Below are 17,368 nucleotides of genomic sequence, written 5' to 3' on the forward strand. Positions count from 1 at the left end.
GGGCCCTCAGTAGCTCCAGGAACGGAGCGAACGGAGGAGGAGGAAACAGTGCAAGGTCCCAGGCACCTCGCAAACCAATCGTCACAGCGCTTCTCTGGAACGTCTGGGTAACAACAGAGAAGAAATTCGAAGCTGCACTGCATCAGAACATTTTAGGAGCACTGGGATACTGGGGCGTAGAGAGGTTTGAAATTAGGGTTGAAATGACTGTTTTTTCCCCTCAAATACTTTATTTATTTATTTTTAGAGAGAGGGGAAGGGAGGGAGAAAGAGAGGGAGAGAAACATCCATCTGTGCTTGCCTCTCATGCACGCCCGATGGGGACCTGCCTCGCAACCCAGGCCTGTGCCCTCACTGGAAATTGAACGGGCCACCCTCTGGTCCACAGGCCAGCGCTCAATCCACTGAGCCGTGCCAGCCATGGCTCTCTTTTCACACATTATATATTTTTTCCTCATACTCATGGAGGCAAGAGACCACTCAGTTTAAATATGTCCACAGAGAAATGCAGCCAATGCTTACCCACATCGTATTTTCATTATGTTTTCTGGATCTTCCTAATTTCCTACAACACAATGACTACTCCATTTTTATAACTACACCCAAAGCGTAGAGAGGACAGCAATCTCCAGTTAGAACGGTGCCTTCTAAGCTGTTGGCTATCAGCAGCTGGGGGACATCATAACACGTGGCTAAAGTCCAGAGGCCCTGGAAGGCGTGGTGAAAAGTCTGGACTCGCGATACATTCTTACAAGCTACAGAAAACGTCCGACCACAACACACGCCCAACACAACTCCAGGCACTTCCTAGCTCCCAGCCCCCGAGCCTCCCTCCCACACGTGGGTCACAATTCCGTTCTCGGTCTTGGCTATCAGTTCCAGAGACACTGTTGTTCTAGAAGAATCCCGTGGCAAATGTATGACATAATGACCCTCTAAGTGCTTGTCCACTGCATTTAAAAGCCCGTGCCAGGCTGTTCCCGTCAGCACAGCCATGGCGATTGATCGACAACTCTCATTAAGAAGTGCTACGTCATGTTCTCTTCCACGGGCCTGGAGAAGGCACCGTGGCTCACTGACTGCCAAGCAGAGCGAGAGCGGGGCCGTCTAAGACAGAATGTTCTAGAGAGGCTGCTTCCAACAGGTTTTGGAGGAGAACACAATTCATGCCTTCAGATTTGGCCCACCTCACCCCCTTGTGGCCCGGCTCCTCCTGACCGCTTATACACACTCCTGACGAGCCCCCTCGCCACTGGTCTTCACTCAGGCAGCTCAGCTCTGGGCCCGACGACACAAGCACTGTGGGCTGTGCACAGCGCTCAGACACTGCCCCCAGCACGCCCACCAGTCCTGGCGTCTCCACACTGACTCCTGGGGGGTTCCCCGCAATAAGTAAAATGGGACAAGCGAGCTCGTCAGCCGCACGTCCAGAGCCTGGCAGGGCTTAGGAGAAACGCCACAGATGACTCTATTCCTTGTGTTCCGAGTAGGTTTTATTAGAAACCGTGCCCTTATAAGACTCAGAAGTGGGTCTCGTCCACACAGGCGATGCCGACACAGGGCCCACTCAGCGGGGCTGAGGTCATAAGCAGCAGCGGGTCCCTGCAAGCAGATGTTTTTAACATCTTTCTTGACAACTGAAATTCACACTCTGCATCTCAGCTCAACCTAATAAAAACTGGAGATAGCCTTAATCATCATGGAATATGGCTTAGGAAAAGTTCCAGAGCCCAAGTAATGTCCATCAAGAGGAATCCGGTTCTAAATAATTAACTCTTTCTACGGCGTTTTGTCTCACGTGCATGTGGGTACAGGTACGCAATTTCTTCAGATTCACATATGCTGTCTAAACGCAAGTGACTACTGAAGCCTAGGACAAACCACTTACACTACCTTTTGGAATACAAGGGCTTTAGGGCTTCGACCCTGCTCTCTCCGCTCGGCCTTAATAAATAATAGGTGCTAAGGTATGCATCAGAGCGATCGTGCTGGTACTACCCCAAAACACAAAAGATGCTGCAGAAACCTGGCCCGGCCCAGCCCACCGCTCAGGTACGACGCTGGTTACGGCCACCCCACAGGGAACAGAGCGGAAAGGTGAAAAGACAGCACAAGCCAAGGGCAGCTGGCTCTTAGGACCAAAGCGTCCGCGTGCCGTGAGTCAGAGGTCCCTCCCCATGCAGCTTCTCACCATGCTGCCCTGCCAAAGCCAAAGCAGCAGGAGGTACATACGGCAGGTGTACGCATCTCTGTACCTCATGTGCTCGTAACCGGGAGGAATTTTCACGAAACGTCCTGACCTCACGCGAGGGTTTACACCTGAACAGACACAGCAGGGAAAGGGCTAAGGATGGTTCCACTTTCACGATGGTATAAATAGTTTTCATATGACTCAACACCCTTTCCCTCTCTGCCATCGCACTCAATCCCTGGTACCTTGGGAGGCAAGCACTTGTCAAAAATGAGAGGCCTGGCTGGAAAGAAAATGTGCTAGATCTTCATTTTAATCAACAGATTCACACCAGAAACTCATGAGGGAGGGCAATCTTGGGACACTCTCTTCCTGTCCCTGTCATGGATCCATGGAGCTCACAGCAGAGGGCGCAGCCTGTGGGCATTTAGAGTGGCTCTTTTGGGAACCCTTGTGCCCCGGCTAAGATATCCAGCTTGTATAATGTATGCCTAGTGTTTTCCTCTGCTTGTGCTCGTTCTGCTGTTGAGTATGGAGGATGTCTGCCAGCTCCTAACTCAGACCCTTCGCTTCTGAATCAAGGCTGGCTCACGCTCCCACCTATGCCAGGGAATAAGGGTGAGTTGCCTTCAAAAGCAAACTCACAAAAATATGCTCCTGCATTGTGAAACCTGCTTTCGTTGGGGGCAGATTAAACACTTTAGGATACCAAATGAAGATAATATAAATTATTCTCTGAATTTCCCAACCGTTTTCAAGGGGTCAAGAATAACCAGTCAAAAGAAAACTCCAGATAGCCTCCTTTGTCTGCCCACATCCCCGCACGCACGTGTGTGTGTTCACCTCGTCATGGCCCTTGTCCCCAGTCTGTTGCTCACATCCTGACCTACCCCTGACCACACCAGTTCCTGCTCCCCAGAAGTCCCTACCCACCTACGGAGAAGATTGTTCTTTGACGTGACTGTGTCTGTCCCACAGGTTGGACCTGAGCCAGAATGGAGGCTCATTTCTGCAAACACCTCTCAGAGACTGGTTGATCAGAAATGATCTTCATTTAGATTTAAATCGGCATCCTCCATAGTCTCCTGCTGTGTACTGGTTCCCAGAACAGGTGCTTGTCCCACCCGGGCCAAACATGTAATTACCTATACCTGGCTGCACTCATGTACTAGTACCTGTGACTTTCACCCCTCTTTCCTATGTCATTCTTTGGTGCTTGCCAAGTGGTGTGGGGATCCATTTCATTCTTCAGCTGCCCCAGACGTACCTCATATGTAAGTTTGGCCAGCCTCTGCTTCAGTCTGCTCCCTGCTCTCCCTTACAGAGGTAGATTTTCCTATCTCACGGCTTTTCCCTGGGTCTGCGTGCACAAACACCAGCTACCTGCCCGACCCCCTACACTCACAGCCAAGACGTGCTCTGCAGGGGCCTTATTGACCACGTATGCTGTCCTCTGGGGGTCACAGCCTGTAATGCCTGGGACACGTGAGCACCTGCCTCCCTCTACGATGCTATTTGGAGTGCTCGCACTCTTTTTTCCTTTTTGAAGATTTTATTTATTTACTTTCAGAGGGAGGGGAAGGAGGGAGACAGGGATGTGAGAGAGAAACATTGATTGGTTGCCTCTCACATGCCCCCAACTGGGGACCTGGCCTGCAACACACGCATGTGCTCTGGCTGGGAATCGCACTGGCGACCCTTCAGTTTGCAGGCCGATGTTCAATCCATTGAGCCACACGGGCCACGGATGACAACCATCTCCATGCTGCTCTAAGATGACATCATCAAATAGCCTCACAACACTCAAAAAGCAGTTATCAAAGAGAAGAACTGGTCATATTATTCATAAAAGCCAGCTGGTCGTCCCTAAGAGTCACACAACTTTTCTTGAGTGTGTGTACACAGGGACTGGTGTAGCGAGCTTGGTTCTAACTCTAAAGAGATTTAACACACTGAGCTATGGACAAATAACAGAGGAACTGAGGGTACAGCCAGGACCACGCGGGCTCCCACAGGATAAAGGCGGGGAGGGCACCGGCGGAGCACCAGCTTCCTGCCCCTGAAATTCTGGGCTTTAGAGGAATCACAGAAGCGTTGTTCTCGCCCATGAGACGAGAGGACAGCAAGGGTTACATTTCCAGGAGAGATGACCACTCGGGCCTCCCCAACACACTTCCTCTGGAGGGACACACGTCTCCTGGGTTGGTGAGATGTGAAGCAGGGGCAAGACAAGAAACTAAAGTCTGGACGTGCACAAGGCAGGAGGATCGGAAGATCCTGAGCAGATCGGCCTTGCGGTGGGACCCGCAGTCAGGGGGGACAGCAGCGCCGGAGGCAGCAGCCAGCATGAGAATCATTCTGAGGGCAAGGGTGAAGCCCAAGGACCACAGGAGCAGGGGGAGGGGATGCTAGGAGCTGGAAGAACTGCAGAGGAAATGTGGCAGGGCAGACGGGTCCCGACAACAGCCTGAGGTTCCCTGAGGCAGACAGGAGGGGGCAAGAGCTTGGAGCGCACAGCTGAGCCACCCAGAATGGCGCATGGACGTGGAAGGCCCATGAAGAACTTACAGTCGTTTGACAGGAAATCGCCCCAAATGTCACCAAATCCCAACCCAGAAACACTAGCCAATACAGCACTCCAAAATGGCCATGTGATCACAGCGTGGAGAGTCTCTGGTGCGATGCGGAAGCAACAAGACAATGAAATCGGCCCAGCTATAGGGACTGAACGTATCTCCCCACACAGTCAGCTGCTCTGCAGGAACGCCACGCTCTACCTGTGCTGGTGGCGCAGCCACGTGAAGGAGGGGCACCTCACAAGGGGAGTCTCAGAGGAACAGACCCACGGAAATGACTGAATACATAAAGGCACCAACTAGCCCCCAGACCGGGAAGAAAGCCGGAGTGCTTCAGCGCCCAGTCACCAGCCTGGCCCACAGCGAAGCCCCACCGCCCTGCCTGCCTACTTCTCTGTCCCCAACCACACATGTTTCCATGGAGGAGCGCGGCCCTCAGTTCCTGGGGGAGGTACTTGGTAAGAGGACATCACCTGCTCCGCTTTCAATTGACAACAGGGTAGGAAGCGCTAAAGCAAGTAATAACCACAATCTTCCGAGACGGGCTTAAGGGGAACGATGGTCCTTTTCAGAGAGGTGAACAGGTCAACTTCGGGCCCAAGAGAACGGGGTCGCCACGACTTTCTTACTCTGTTCTTTCATCCCCAGTCCTGGGTGCTAATGATGCACGCCACACCCAACAAGGGGGTGAGTGAGCAGGCTGCTCCCTGTGACCCCGCTGCTCCTGGGCGACATCAGCCTTAACAGGAGCCTTCGCAGCCCCCTCCAAAGGGGCACAGAGGAAAGGCTGGCTGGGGAGGCATTTGGGGCTCGGGACACTTGGTGCACTCACGGAGCGTTGCTCACGACTCTACAAAGTAACAGAGCAAAGGACAGAAATGGCGGGCTGGGGGACTGGGAGGCTGGGAGAGGGGCAACACATGGAGAGAAAACTGAAGGAAAGACCACCACAGGGCTGGAGCCGGATGCTGGGCTGGAGTGGGGAGCGGGCCCACAGGCAGCCCCGTTAGCCGAGGGCCTCAGCGGGAGGCTCACGGATGCATTTCTCACTTCCTATCCGCCATCCGCGCATCCAGTCAGGCTGTCGGCCCAGAAACCAAAAGAACGGACCCCTGCAAGCACCCCAGAGCTTCTTCCTAGGGCAGACAAGTTTCTCACATCTAAAGAAGTGGATACCTAATATCCTCCGACGGGATGAAAAGTAAGGGTACAGACACGCCTAGAAAAGCGAGAAGAGAGCCACCCACCCAGTTTGGGCACTGTAACTACCAGTGCTGGCTTTAAAACATCAATCATAACATTAAGATTAAGGTGTCTAAAAATTACACTGAATTTGGGGACAAATTACTTCATTATCCATCGTTGATGCTCATGCTGTCTGGACTTAGAACAAAGTTAATCATGGATCATATTAATTTAGGCTTTGCAAAGATGTCTTGACAAGACAGACCAATGATCTCCAGCTTCTACAACTTTTCACAAAAACCACGCTCTGGAAAAAGAAACATTTGCTAAGCAACACAGTAAAGAAATCAGAACGAAAAGGAAACAAACTGCTAGAAGGCAGAGAATTTGCTTCCTCTGTCTGGTTTCTTTCACTTCACGTAACCCCCTCGAGGCCTATATCCCCACTGTCCCAGATGGCTGCATTCCGTTCCTTCTCCTACTTGAGTAACGTGCCACTTGAAAAGGACATCTCACGTCTTCTGTACCCGCTCATCCACTGACGGACCCAGGTTCTTTCCACACCTCGGCTCTGCCGAATAATGCTGCAACAAACCGGGAGGTGCACATAGCTCTTCCAAGTTCTCCTTTCATTTCCTTCCAAGAAATTCCCAGACCTGGAATTGCTACGTCATAGAATGTTGAGGAGCTGCCATACCGTTTTCTGGAAGAACTGATGGGACTTCACTCAGGGTTGGTACAAGCAGATTAGAAACATGGACGTGAACAAATAAAAAATACAACTTCGGGTACATCCTGACTGTCTCATCCAAGTGTTCAAATGATGGATCAGAAGCACGACTCACGGCCCAAGGGTGGAAACAACCCGAGTGTCCATCAGCCCATGGATGCAGCAACAAGATACGGTTTCTATAATCGATATCATCCATCCTATAAAAAGAAGGAAATTCTGGCGCATGCAACAACATGCATGAACCTTGAAACCTTACGCTGACAAAATAAGCCTGAAATAAATGTACAGACACTATAGGATTCCACCGATACGGGTTCCCTACAGTAGTCAAGCTCCTACGGACAGGAGGCGCAAGGGTGGCTGGCTACCAGGACCGGGGGAGACGGATAAAAGTTCATCTTTGTTGGGTGCAGAGTCTCAGTTTGGGAAGACGACAAAGTTCTGCGGACGGACGGCGGTGACTGTAGCACAAGGTGCATGCGTTCGATACCCGCGAATTTAACCTCTGTTGTGGTTACAACGGTAAACTGAGTATGTTATTTCACCACAATAAGAAAGCAAGGGAGGGAGGGAGGGAGGGAGGATAAACAAAAGGAAGTAAAGGGTTCCGTGCCCAGGAAAACAGGAGAGCTGTGAGGCTGGCAGGTGGTTCAGAAACAGCATCCGCTGACCCTGCGGCGTAACGGGTTGGTCGGTACCTTTTCTGCATCTGCCCTCCCCACCTGCACAGGGAACATTCTGTTCTGTCTTCAACTGGAGACCTTTCCACTTAAGTCTTCCTGTGTGGGTGACATTTCATTCATAGGGTACCTGAGCGGTAGTGAAATGTCTGACTCAAGAGTGAAACACAGGCTGAAAACGTGGATATGTGGACGAGAGTTCCTTCCCTGGACTTGAGGGGCAGGCTTTGGGTGCTTCATGGACTCCCTCAAATCGTAGACACCGTCTGAAGCATGTGAGCGCATGTGCGGCTTTCTAGGATTTTAGGTTCTCACAACGTCTCTTGGAATGAAAGCTGCCTGAGGGTTGAGGATGCGTTTCCCCTGCTTCCAAATCCTGAACATCGTTTCCTGAGACATCGAGCGTCGCCAAAACCTGTGCTTGCTGGTGCTGTGCTTGTCGTTTTCCAAAGTGCCTGTACCGCGCTCAACTGATTATTTTAATAAGATCAACTTATTCACTATTGTACAAGGGAAGAGCTGGGAAGAGAGAAAGAGAGGAAGACAGGGAGAGAAACCGATGTGTGAGAGAGGCAAAGACCGCTTGCACAGGGCCCCAGACGGGGACCAGCCTGCGACCCAGGCAGGTGCCCTGACCGGGAATCACACGGGTGAAACTGTCGCTTGCAGGATCAATGCTCAGTGCAACGAGCCACGCAGGTCAGCGCACCAAATTCGCCGTTTGAAACTAAATTGTCACTTGGCAGGGCCACGGACCCAGGAACTTTTTTACACTTTTACCCTGCTCTTGAAAGGTCTTAGTATTTCTGCTTTACCTCCCTCTCCCGCCAGGCAACACTCTGAAATGGAAATGGGAGAGAAGACCTGCCAACCCAGTTCAGGCTCAGAATGGAGACAACAGCGCACTGGCTGGGGACGAGGTAAAGAGCGATGCTGACACTGGAGGACAGCTCTGGAGGCTGGTCTGAGCTTGTAGGGTCAGCAGCAGGAGACACTGTTTACCCTGACCGTCAGGAGAAGTAAGTGCATGCGTGGCACTTACATGGATTCTATGTATGGCAGGTACACATGTGTGTTTGAGTCTTTCAAACTGGTGGCCGGGTGGGAATAACCGATGACATCAGAGGCTTCCGAACCTCCTGATTGGGAGGATCCATTCCGTGGCGCTAGGCAGCCCAGGTGGGCAACTACTTCTGTGATCGCCCACATTTACGGAAGGAGAACAAGGAGCCATGGCTGACACTGACTCAAGTGCCAACTGTGACCACCTTGGCCCAGAGCCGAGCACCTCAGGGAGCCCGATGGAGCTCAGAGTTACTCGGGGGAACGCAGGACAATCAGGTGAGGAAACAGGGGGCGGCGGGATTTGGCACGGTTGACATTAAGGAGGAAGGGGGCCCTGAGCAGGCTGTGTGTGAAAGAAAGGAGAGATTCAGAGCACCACCGGATTACAGGAGATGACAGGAGCTGGGGACCAGGAGATCCCCATGAAAGGACAGCCTGGGAGGCAAGCAAGGAGGGATAGGAGATGAGATTCAAAGATGAGAGAAGGGAAGGGAAGAAACAAGGACGGTCCTTTTGTCCCCCTTCAATGGGAGAAATCCTCTCAAACGAGGAAGACCTTTGAGGACACAGAAGAATAACAGCAAGGTGAACATGGGGGGCGGTGGAGGGGCGGAGTATTGGATTCCCCAAAGGAGGAAGATGAAAAGATGGCAGGGGAGAAGGCCGGTAGCCTATGAGACAAGAAAGAATGGAGGGGTTGGTTTCTAGGGACGGGGGGAGAGGTGGGGTGGAAACGAGGTCGGGTTTTGGTGACCAATAGCTGAATTTCAAAGGCAAAAGCCTTATAACGTACCCTGGGTTCTTAACTCAGGCGCCTGTGTGGAATCCACCACCGCTGCTCGGACAACCGCAGCAAAGCGGAAGAGGGGGCGAGCAGAGAGGCGGGGGGCACAGGAGGAGACCGTCCCCACGCCTAACAACACCTGGCTCGTGGAGGACCGGGACGGTCTCAAAATGACCCTGAAAAGGAAGCGCGGTACAACGGTCCAGAGAGAACACCAGGAGGCCTTTGCCAGGCTTCTCAGTAAGCAGATACCCTGGAGAGCCCCCTCCTAGCCTACTCTTAAGTAACAACTTTGAAGAACTATACTTTTCCAACAGAAAAGAACTCCCTGCTGGTTGGTGGGCTCTCCTTCCTAGGTGGGCTCCCTATCGAGTCTCAGTGGGGACCCTTAGATTAGGCTAGACTTGAGGAGGGTTTGCACTGGGAATCACGTGGCCTGTGAGTATTGCACCCTCGGAGACTTCTGAGCTCTCACTGGCCTTTTGAATCTAAATACCTTCACGTGTGTAAGGGGAGAGAAGGAGGCCAACTTCACGCCTTGATGTGACTGTCAACAGACAAAGGACGGAATGGCTCTGGCATGAATGAGCAGGGCTGCATTCATGCGTGATGGGGGAGCAGCACTGAGTCGCTAAGATCTCAGTCACGCAGATAAGCTGCTGCCACCCTACGTGTCGCTCGGTCCCCCGGGACTGGGTGGGTGAGGGTGGTGACACACCTGCTTCCTTTCCCAGGGAACGATCTCCTCTATCCCTCTTCCTGGCAGCCTCACCCTTCGCCCCGCTCCTCAACCTTCCCCCAGAGCGGCACGCTTCCCCTCTTGAGCCCGGTACGCTCCCACGGAAACTCCGTTGCTGTCATCAGGCTCACACTTGCCCTCTCTTCACAGAGGACCCTGTCATCAAACGTTTCCTTGAGTGGGACGCGCAGCTGAGAATCTCAGATAAGGTGAGAGGGGTTCCTGCTCTACCATCGACCCTCGGATCAGGCGGCAGTTTCCTGAGCCCGCAGTTCCCCCCCCAACCTGCCTTCGGGGACCTAGGCGTGTCTCGCAGTGCGGACGGCAACCCTGCCTCTGCCCCGGCTCTTCTGGGACCTGAGCCCAAGGCTTGTCCCTCTTCTCTCAGCTCTTGGGGACTCCCCCTCGCTCCAGCTTCTCAGAGACCCTCCCGATGCCGGCCGGCCCAAACACAGAGCATCTCTGAGACCCTAGGCGCCTGCCATGCCGGGAGCATCAGCCTTTCCCTTATCCTGCTCTTCTTCCTCTTTCACAATGTGAGTCCTCGTGTGTGTCTTCCTCCTCTTCCCACCAGTACCTGCTCTCAATGGTCCTGGCCTATTTGAGCCGCGCCGTCCTGTTCTCCTGGCAGTACCGGCGCATCCACTTCTTCCTGGCCCTGTGAGTACCGTGCTGAACCCCATCAGTCACTTTCATCCTCTGGGGAGCGCGGGGACACGAGCGGGTCTCCGACCTCTCACCTGCTTTCCACCCCATTTCTACCGTGTACACTGGGGATGAACTTGATAGGACTGGACTACCGCGTTTCTTACACTGTTCTTAGGAAGACCCAACAACACCAATGTCCGTTACAAGACTGAAGAAACCACAAGAAAACATCAGGTCCTCACAAACATTTCACACCACCCTTCCCCTGAGTAAACAGGCTTGAGACGAACCGTTCCTAAGTCTTCTCCCCCACATCCCGCCACACCTCTCGACGACACCAAATGTCACGGTCTTTCTCCTCAAGGCAGGCCCCCGTCACATACCACAGATCGATTGTGAATACTCGCCCCGGGTCCCGGGCCGGCCTGTTCGGCTGTTTCGAGTGCCGTGCGGTCCACCGAAGTGTTGCGGGTTCGGTCGCGGTCAGGGCTCCTGAAGGAGGCGACCGATCCGGGTTTCTCGCTCCCGTCAATGTCTCTCCCTCTCTCTGAATCAATACACATCTCCTCGGGGGAGGAGAACAAACAGTAAGACCCAGGGCTCTTTCTTACCAATCTCCCTGAATGGACTTCGAAACACAGCTCTAACCACTTCCCCACCCCCCCACCCAACAAGTCCACTGGCTCGTGTTGTTCTCAACCGAGGCCAGAGTTCTCGCTGTGAAATCAGCTCTCTCTGCACCCTCCATCAAACCCGGTGACCACCCTGACACTCCCTTCTTCGTTTCGCTGCTCTTCCCAACACCCTTCCCTGACTGTATATTGTGCTTTCTGTCGCGGTACTTTTACACGCATGTAACTGAAAGACACAATCTCCTCTGAAACTAACTCAAACGCCAAAACCTTCGGACCTCCTCACTTCTGCACCCCGGTAGCCAAGGAAAAGCATTGCTAATTTAAATAAACAAACAAACAAAAAGCACATATATATCAACGGGTTCTTAAAACACTCGGCACCCTCCTCTTCATGTCGCACAATCTGTATGACATTGAGTCTCTGAGGGCATCAGTTTTGCACTTGACGAGGACACAAAGCGTTCGGTCATTCGTCCTATGAAACCTTACAAAGTGCACCTCCAGGGCCAGGGAGTGTGAGGATGGGAGCATTCAGAAGGGCCCCTGAGGGAATGCGCCAAGGAACCCAGTCCTGCCTCAGTCACTTGGTAGGAAACCGTGAGGACTGAGATGGGCCAGTCGGCTCCTGCCCGCAGGAGCTGTCCAGGGGCTCACACGACAGGGAGACGGGTGTGCGCGCGCACGGCAGGGTCAACGAAGGGGGTGGGCTTCCCCACTCAGTTCACTGTATCTGCATCGTCAAGGTAGGAGAGGGGCCCTTCAGCTGCCTGCTCAGCAGGGCCTTCTTGTGCCTGGGAGGCGCTCTGCGACCCTGCATGGGGCTCCTGCGGGTCCTGTGTGAAGGCCGTCCTGCCTGCGTCCTCTCTGGGAAGCTGACTGCAGGCAGGGCCCCTCTCCGTCTGCTCTCAGCTGACACCCTGATGGCTTTCCTCAGCTACCTCGCCATTGACATGGAAGAGGACCGCTGCGCCCCTAAAGAGGCCATCATTTTCTTCCTCTACGGGAACAACAACCGCGCCTGGCGTCCCATGTTCCAGAAGCAGCGGTTTGAATTCTTCCGCTCCATGGGCTACAGGGCATGGGTCACCAAGGAGGAGTGTGAAGAGGTAGGTGGGCGGCGGGGCTCTGGTGGAGGGCGGTGCCGGGCTGCGGAGGGAAGGGGTCCTGGGCCTCACAGCTGGGACTGGGGGGGTGACAGAGACGGGCGTGGGGGGAAGGGGCGGACAAGGGGAGGGTCGTGGGTCCACCTGGAGAGCCCTCACCTTTTCAGGGACTCTTTGTCTTTCCAGATCCAGGCCTTCGATCCCCAGCTCTGGGTGTGGCGGCGAGACCGTGCCCTCCTTTCTCAGACCCCGAAGGCTAAGGTAGGTGTGAACGGAGGGAGGGCTGTGTCCCCACGGGTGCAGACGGAATCATCTGTGGACCCTGGAGGAAACCCGACACATTTAACTGCGCCGCCCATGATCGTCGACCCCATCCCTCTCCGTCACCCTGCCACACGTCTGAAGCACACCCACCAGGCACACAGCCAGGCATGTGCCGGAACTCCTTTAGCTTTACCTTGTCCCAAAAGCACTTCCCCTGCCCTTCCATTCTAAACGATAGCTTTGCGGAATAGAGTTCTTTATGAAACAGGGCATGAAACGCACTCCTGGTGTGGCAGGGCCGCTCCCCACTCCCGGCTCCACTCTCTTTCTCTTGTCTTCAAACTTTCCGCTGCTGTGGCAGGAAGGCGACAGCCTGGAGAGCAGGAAGGCCGCCTGCCCCTGGCCTGCGCTGGCCTGACTGGGACATCCTTCGAGCACACTGTCCTCGGCACCAGGTTGGTGTCTCAGACCCCAGGCTGGGGAGAAACCACGGGAACCAGCCCCTCTGGGCCAGCACTGCCCATCCCTGGCCTTGGTTCAGAATGCACCGACCCTCTGCTGGGCAGAGCTGGGATTCTTCCCATCTGAGAAGTGGGCGGCCTCTTGGGAGCCTATCTCATTTCACCGGCCTTCTCCCAACATCCCCTAAGGGGCGCCACGCCACTACCACTTCTCGGTGAGGTGGCTCACGCAGTCCTCGGTGCATTGGACGGTCTCTTTGACATTCTCTCACAGCAGAGTCTCCGGCTCGGTGCAGCAGGCATTCCTCCGGGTGCTTCTCAGTCACATTCGGGGTTCATTCACTGAGGCTGCTTTCACCCGCGGCAGCAGCTCGGCTCACGTTCTCCAGCATGATCTTTCCAAAGGATGGTTTTCCTCCAATGATGTCTTGTCTCCGGTCCCTGAACAGCCACCAGACAGCCTCCTCTTCTCAGGAAACCAGACATGTTGTTTCCCAGAGGAGAGGCAAGGCCTGCAGGGAGTGGCCTCGAGCTCACTGTGCTCCCTGGGAGCTGGCCTGGCTCTGTGGGAAGGGAGGCGGACAGGTTGCCACACTCCTGGGGCCTGGGTCTCCACCCTGCACTCGCATGAGTGGCCACCCCACCTGGGGAGCACTTGTGAGCCTGCAGGGTACCTGGCACCTACTGAGAGCTCAAGCTGAAGATGAGGCAGACACGGAAGCCATTGTCCGCGCGCTCACACTAAAAAGCCTTCAAAGGCAAGAAGCTGATGAGCATGTCTCGAGCTACTACTGTGACCAGGGTCCTGAGGCCTCGCTTGGGTCCCATGGTGCTGTCATGTGAGCCAGCAGGGAGGGCGGGTCAAGAGCAGCAGCCACAGGGCTGTGGTTTCGCTGCCCGGTGTGTTAGCGGCTCAGCGCACACGGCTGTGTATCTGTTTATTTCATTAAAATAAAGTTTTCTTTTTATTAACCTTGGGGAGAGAATGAGTGATATCAACGTGGATCGTTGTTCCACCTATTTATGTATTCACCGGCTGCTTCTTGGATGCGCCCTGATGGGGGATCGGACCCACAACTTAGGCACACAGGAACGCCACTCTAAGCAACTGAGCCTCTCAGCCAGGGCACGCACATGGCCGTTCACAGTTAAAATCAAGGGTACAAATATCAAAATTCAGAACCTCAAGTGCAGTGACCACATTTCATGTGCTCAATAGCCACATGTGCCTTTTGGCTCCTCTACTGAAAGGTACTGATCTAGAATATGCCACTGTAGAAAGTTTGCCCGGATGGAGCTGTATTACACGGTACTTGCTCAGTAAATAGTAAGGCACAGAGAAGGGATAAAGAGAGTAGCAGGAAAAAAGAGAAGAGGGGGGTAGATGTTGCTTTGTGCTACCAGACTGGAGACCGAGGTGCCACGGATCACGGGAACAACTTTCCCAAAACCCCTTCACAACTGTTTGGAACACATTCTGCCCAGAAGGTCTCAGAGGTCAGGGCGTTACCTGGAGACAGCAGTCCGCAGCCACAGCAGACAGCAGGTAAAGTCGAGGCCAAGCTGGGCCATGGAGCAGCAGCTTCCAGTCCTGGCCTCTGAGGAAGTGCCAGACCAAAGGCTTGCAGACAGCGCCCTCTTGTGGCTCCTCGCGCCAGCTTCAAGAAAACACACACAGGCAGGGAATGCTGGGGCTCAGGTCTCATAAACTACACAGCACCCTGATGGGTGGGGTCACTGCAGCAAAGCTGCCACTGCATTAAGGACAGGTGGCTGTCACTGCCCTGGAGCACATCTGGACCGATTTCTGAACGATGGGACCAAACCCTCCCCCATACCTGGAACAAAATCACCACTGCCGCCACTGAGGCCCAAGCGCCACGTTCTCCACAGCACCTCCCCTGCCACGTTGTCTGCCGTAGCCTCTGAGGGGGTCTCCCTTGTCCACTCGCACCTTGCATCCCAGGCCATCGATTCGGCCATAATGCCTTTTCCCAAACACAAGTGTGACGCACTTGTGATCTTCTAAAAACCCCCCACTGTCTCGCCCCAGCTCCATCTTCTATCGCCGTCCCCTCCCAAGCATGAGTCTCCTACGTGGCTTGCACACCCCGCACTGTCACCTGGCGGCCTCCACACGGTGTGCCTCTGCCCAGACATTCTGTTCTCACCCTTCACTGGTGGAAAATGAGACTCATCTTCAAGTCTCAGCTCAGATGGCCCTGCCCCTCGGAACATTCCCTCACCCTCAAGACCCAGTCAGCGTGCCTTATCTTATCGATGGTTCCTCATCCCAGAGCCTGAGGCAAGGGCCGAGGACCAGGGTTTTAGTGGGAGTAATCCAGGCGGGCTGGTAAGGGAGGGCGGAAGTGAGACAGGGAAGGAAAGGAGCCAGGATAAAGGACATTTCCAGAGGGGGACTTTGGAGGGGGACATTTCCTGGCGCCACCGCAGGGATCTCCAATGTCACAGCCCTTGGGGTCACCCGGGGAGCCTGCGGAAGCCGTACCCAGCCCGCTACCCATTACGTGAGAATCCGCAGGGTGGAGCAAGGGCATCAGTGTTTTCTCTGTGTGGGAAAGACGAACTGCTTACAATCTCCTGAGACCCAGCTTGGGTGCGTCTGGGTCAGGCCTGAGGACCTGGATTCCCAAACACATCCTGGGGAAGCGGTGCTGTGGTCTGGGCCCTACCAAGGAGCCAGGGTGCCTGCCGCCCAAGTCGTGCAACTCCAAGGCCCGCCTGACAAATCCGCGCAGGGCTGAACCCGCCCGGTGGCCCGAGGACTTACCGTGATCTTCGTGGCCCTGGCATGCTTCCCATGGAAGCTGAGCACGACACTCTCCAGGCCGTGGCTGCCGTAGGTGCCTTTGAAGAGGCCCGGCCTGATGAGGTCCTCCGGGTGGCTGGGCGGGAGGTAGATGCGGCGGCAGGTCAGGCCGTTGCTGCGGGGAGGGTGACGGGAGAGCGTGGCAGAGCCGCACGGGGCTGCAGCGGTGCAGAGCCCGCACCTCCCCGCCCCACCGCGGGGCCCAGGCCGTGTGGCTGACCTAGGATGCCACATCCGTAGGGAGCAGGGGCACCCCATGTTCCCGAGCCATGCTCACCCCACCCACAGGTGCACAGCACCCTCACACCTTCTCTGATTCCAATGAGGCTTAACCCTTTGAGCGCCATGCGTCACTGTTAAAGTTTGTAGGAGAAATGCCATGTTATTTTGCTCAGAAATGCAGTTGATGGAAAATGTCTATAAGAGCATTATTCATGGGCTGAAAATTTCACGACATGTAGTAAATACCCCCTTCTTTTGTAAGCCGTGTCCTTTGACACCATTTAGCAAAAAGTTTACTGCATTAAAATTATTTTGTGACAACAATTATTTTAGAAAAAAAACTCTTTCCTTCAATATGGCTTTTGAAGTATAATATGTGGCATAAGATAAAACCGATGATTACAATCTGAAGAAACACTGCGCTACAATGATAACAAGCACTTGTCCAAGGCGATTCTTAGAGCAGGAAAAAGGGGCTATCATTTAGTAGTCTCAGGGGTATTGAAAAAACAACAGTGAGGAATGGTGTGGTTGGAAAGAACAAATGCTTTTAATTGGATGCAGAACCAGTGGAGAGGTCCAACTAGTGACTCTTTGGGGAGTGACATACAGCACCACAGCCTAAACAACACACAGAAGTAGTGGGGGTAGAGCCCTGTTTCCTCCCATTTCTCCTGCTCTGTACGGACACGGGCTTGTAGCTACAGACACCATGGCAAACTCGCTGGCACCAAGACCGGGAAGAGAGAGGAGGCCTGGCCCCTTGCCCGCACACGGCTGCCGTACCTAAGGGAGCCCGAGCACACACTCACCTGGATGTGGCCGTTGTGCGGCCCGCTGTGGCCATACATGCACTCCGCCGTGGGTCGATTTCTTCTCCGTCAGGTGAATTCTAAACCAGGGCTTGAATCGCATGGGGTCATCCACATCAGGGCCATGGGGAGGCAGGTACATTCAACCGATAATGAACGAGCCGTCCCACCTGTAGGAAGGACAAGGGCGCACGTCCACAGGAGGGTTACCTGAGGCACCAAGGCAGAGGTTCCTCACCCGCAGCTCTTCACAGCGACCACCCACGTCTGCATGCTCCAGGCCCACGGAGCACCTCAGGGCCAACACACATCAAGATACCCCTGATCTATCACAATGGGACAAGCATGGCCCTGCCCATCAAGTGCTTGTTCATGACAGAGTCGTTATCTAATGAAAAACAATGTGAGCCCTGGCTACTGTGGCTCAGTGGATTGAGTGC

The 17,368-nt window shown here is 54.2% G+C and overlaps 1 protein-coding gene across 1 annotated transcript; it reads left to right on the plus strand.

Moving 5' to 3' along the window:
* Positions 1 to 8,597: 8,597 nt before the first annotated feature.
* Positions 8,598 to 13,283, plus strand: LOC149994348 (speedy protein E4-like). The gene is made up of 7 exons (XM_090259033.1): positions 8,598 to 8,706; positions 9,242 to 9,454; positions 10,104 to 10,162; positions 10,528 to 10,613; positions 12,171 to 12,342; positions 12,526 to 12,600; positions 13,254 to 13,283. Exons 1-7 carry the CDS (start codon positions 8,598 to 8,600, stop codon positions 13,281 to 13,283), a joined length of 744 nt encoding a protein of 247 aa, XP_090115159.1.
* The last annotated feature ends 4,085 nt before the right edge of the window (positions 13,284 to 17,368 follow it).

Source organism: Furipterus horrens, unplaced genomic scaffold (assembly GCF_987537825.1).
Source record: "Furipterus horrens unplaced genomic scaffold, mFurHor1.1.pri manual_scaffold_13, whole genome shotgun sequence".
NCBI classification, from domain to species: Eukaryota; Metazoa; Chordata; class Mammalia; order Chiroptera; family Furipteridae; genus Furipterus; species Furipterus horrens.

Bases quoted from the DNA above. Each gene is read 5' to 3' on its own strand.
- LOC149994348 (XM_090259033.1), top strand. From the start codon at position 8,598: ATGGCTGACACTGACTCAAGTGCCAACTGTGACCACCTTGGCCCAGAG. The intron at 10,163-10,527 runs GTGAGAGGGGTT...TCTTCCCACCAG, and splicing joins AGCTGAGAATCTCAGATAAG to TACCTGCTCTCAATGGTCCT. The intron at 10,614-12,170 runs GTGAGTACCGTG...GGCTTTCCTCAG, and splicing joins ATCCACTTCTTCCTGGCCCT to CTACCTCGCCATTGACATGG.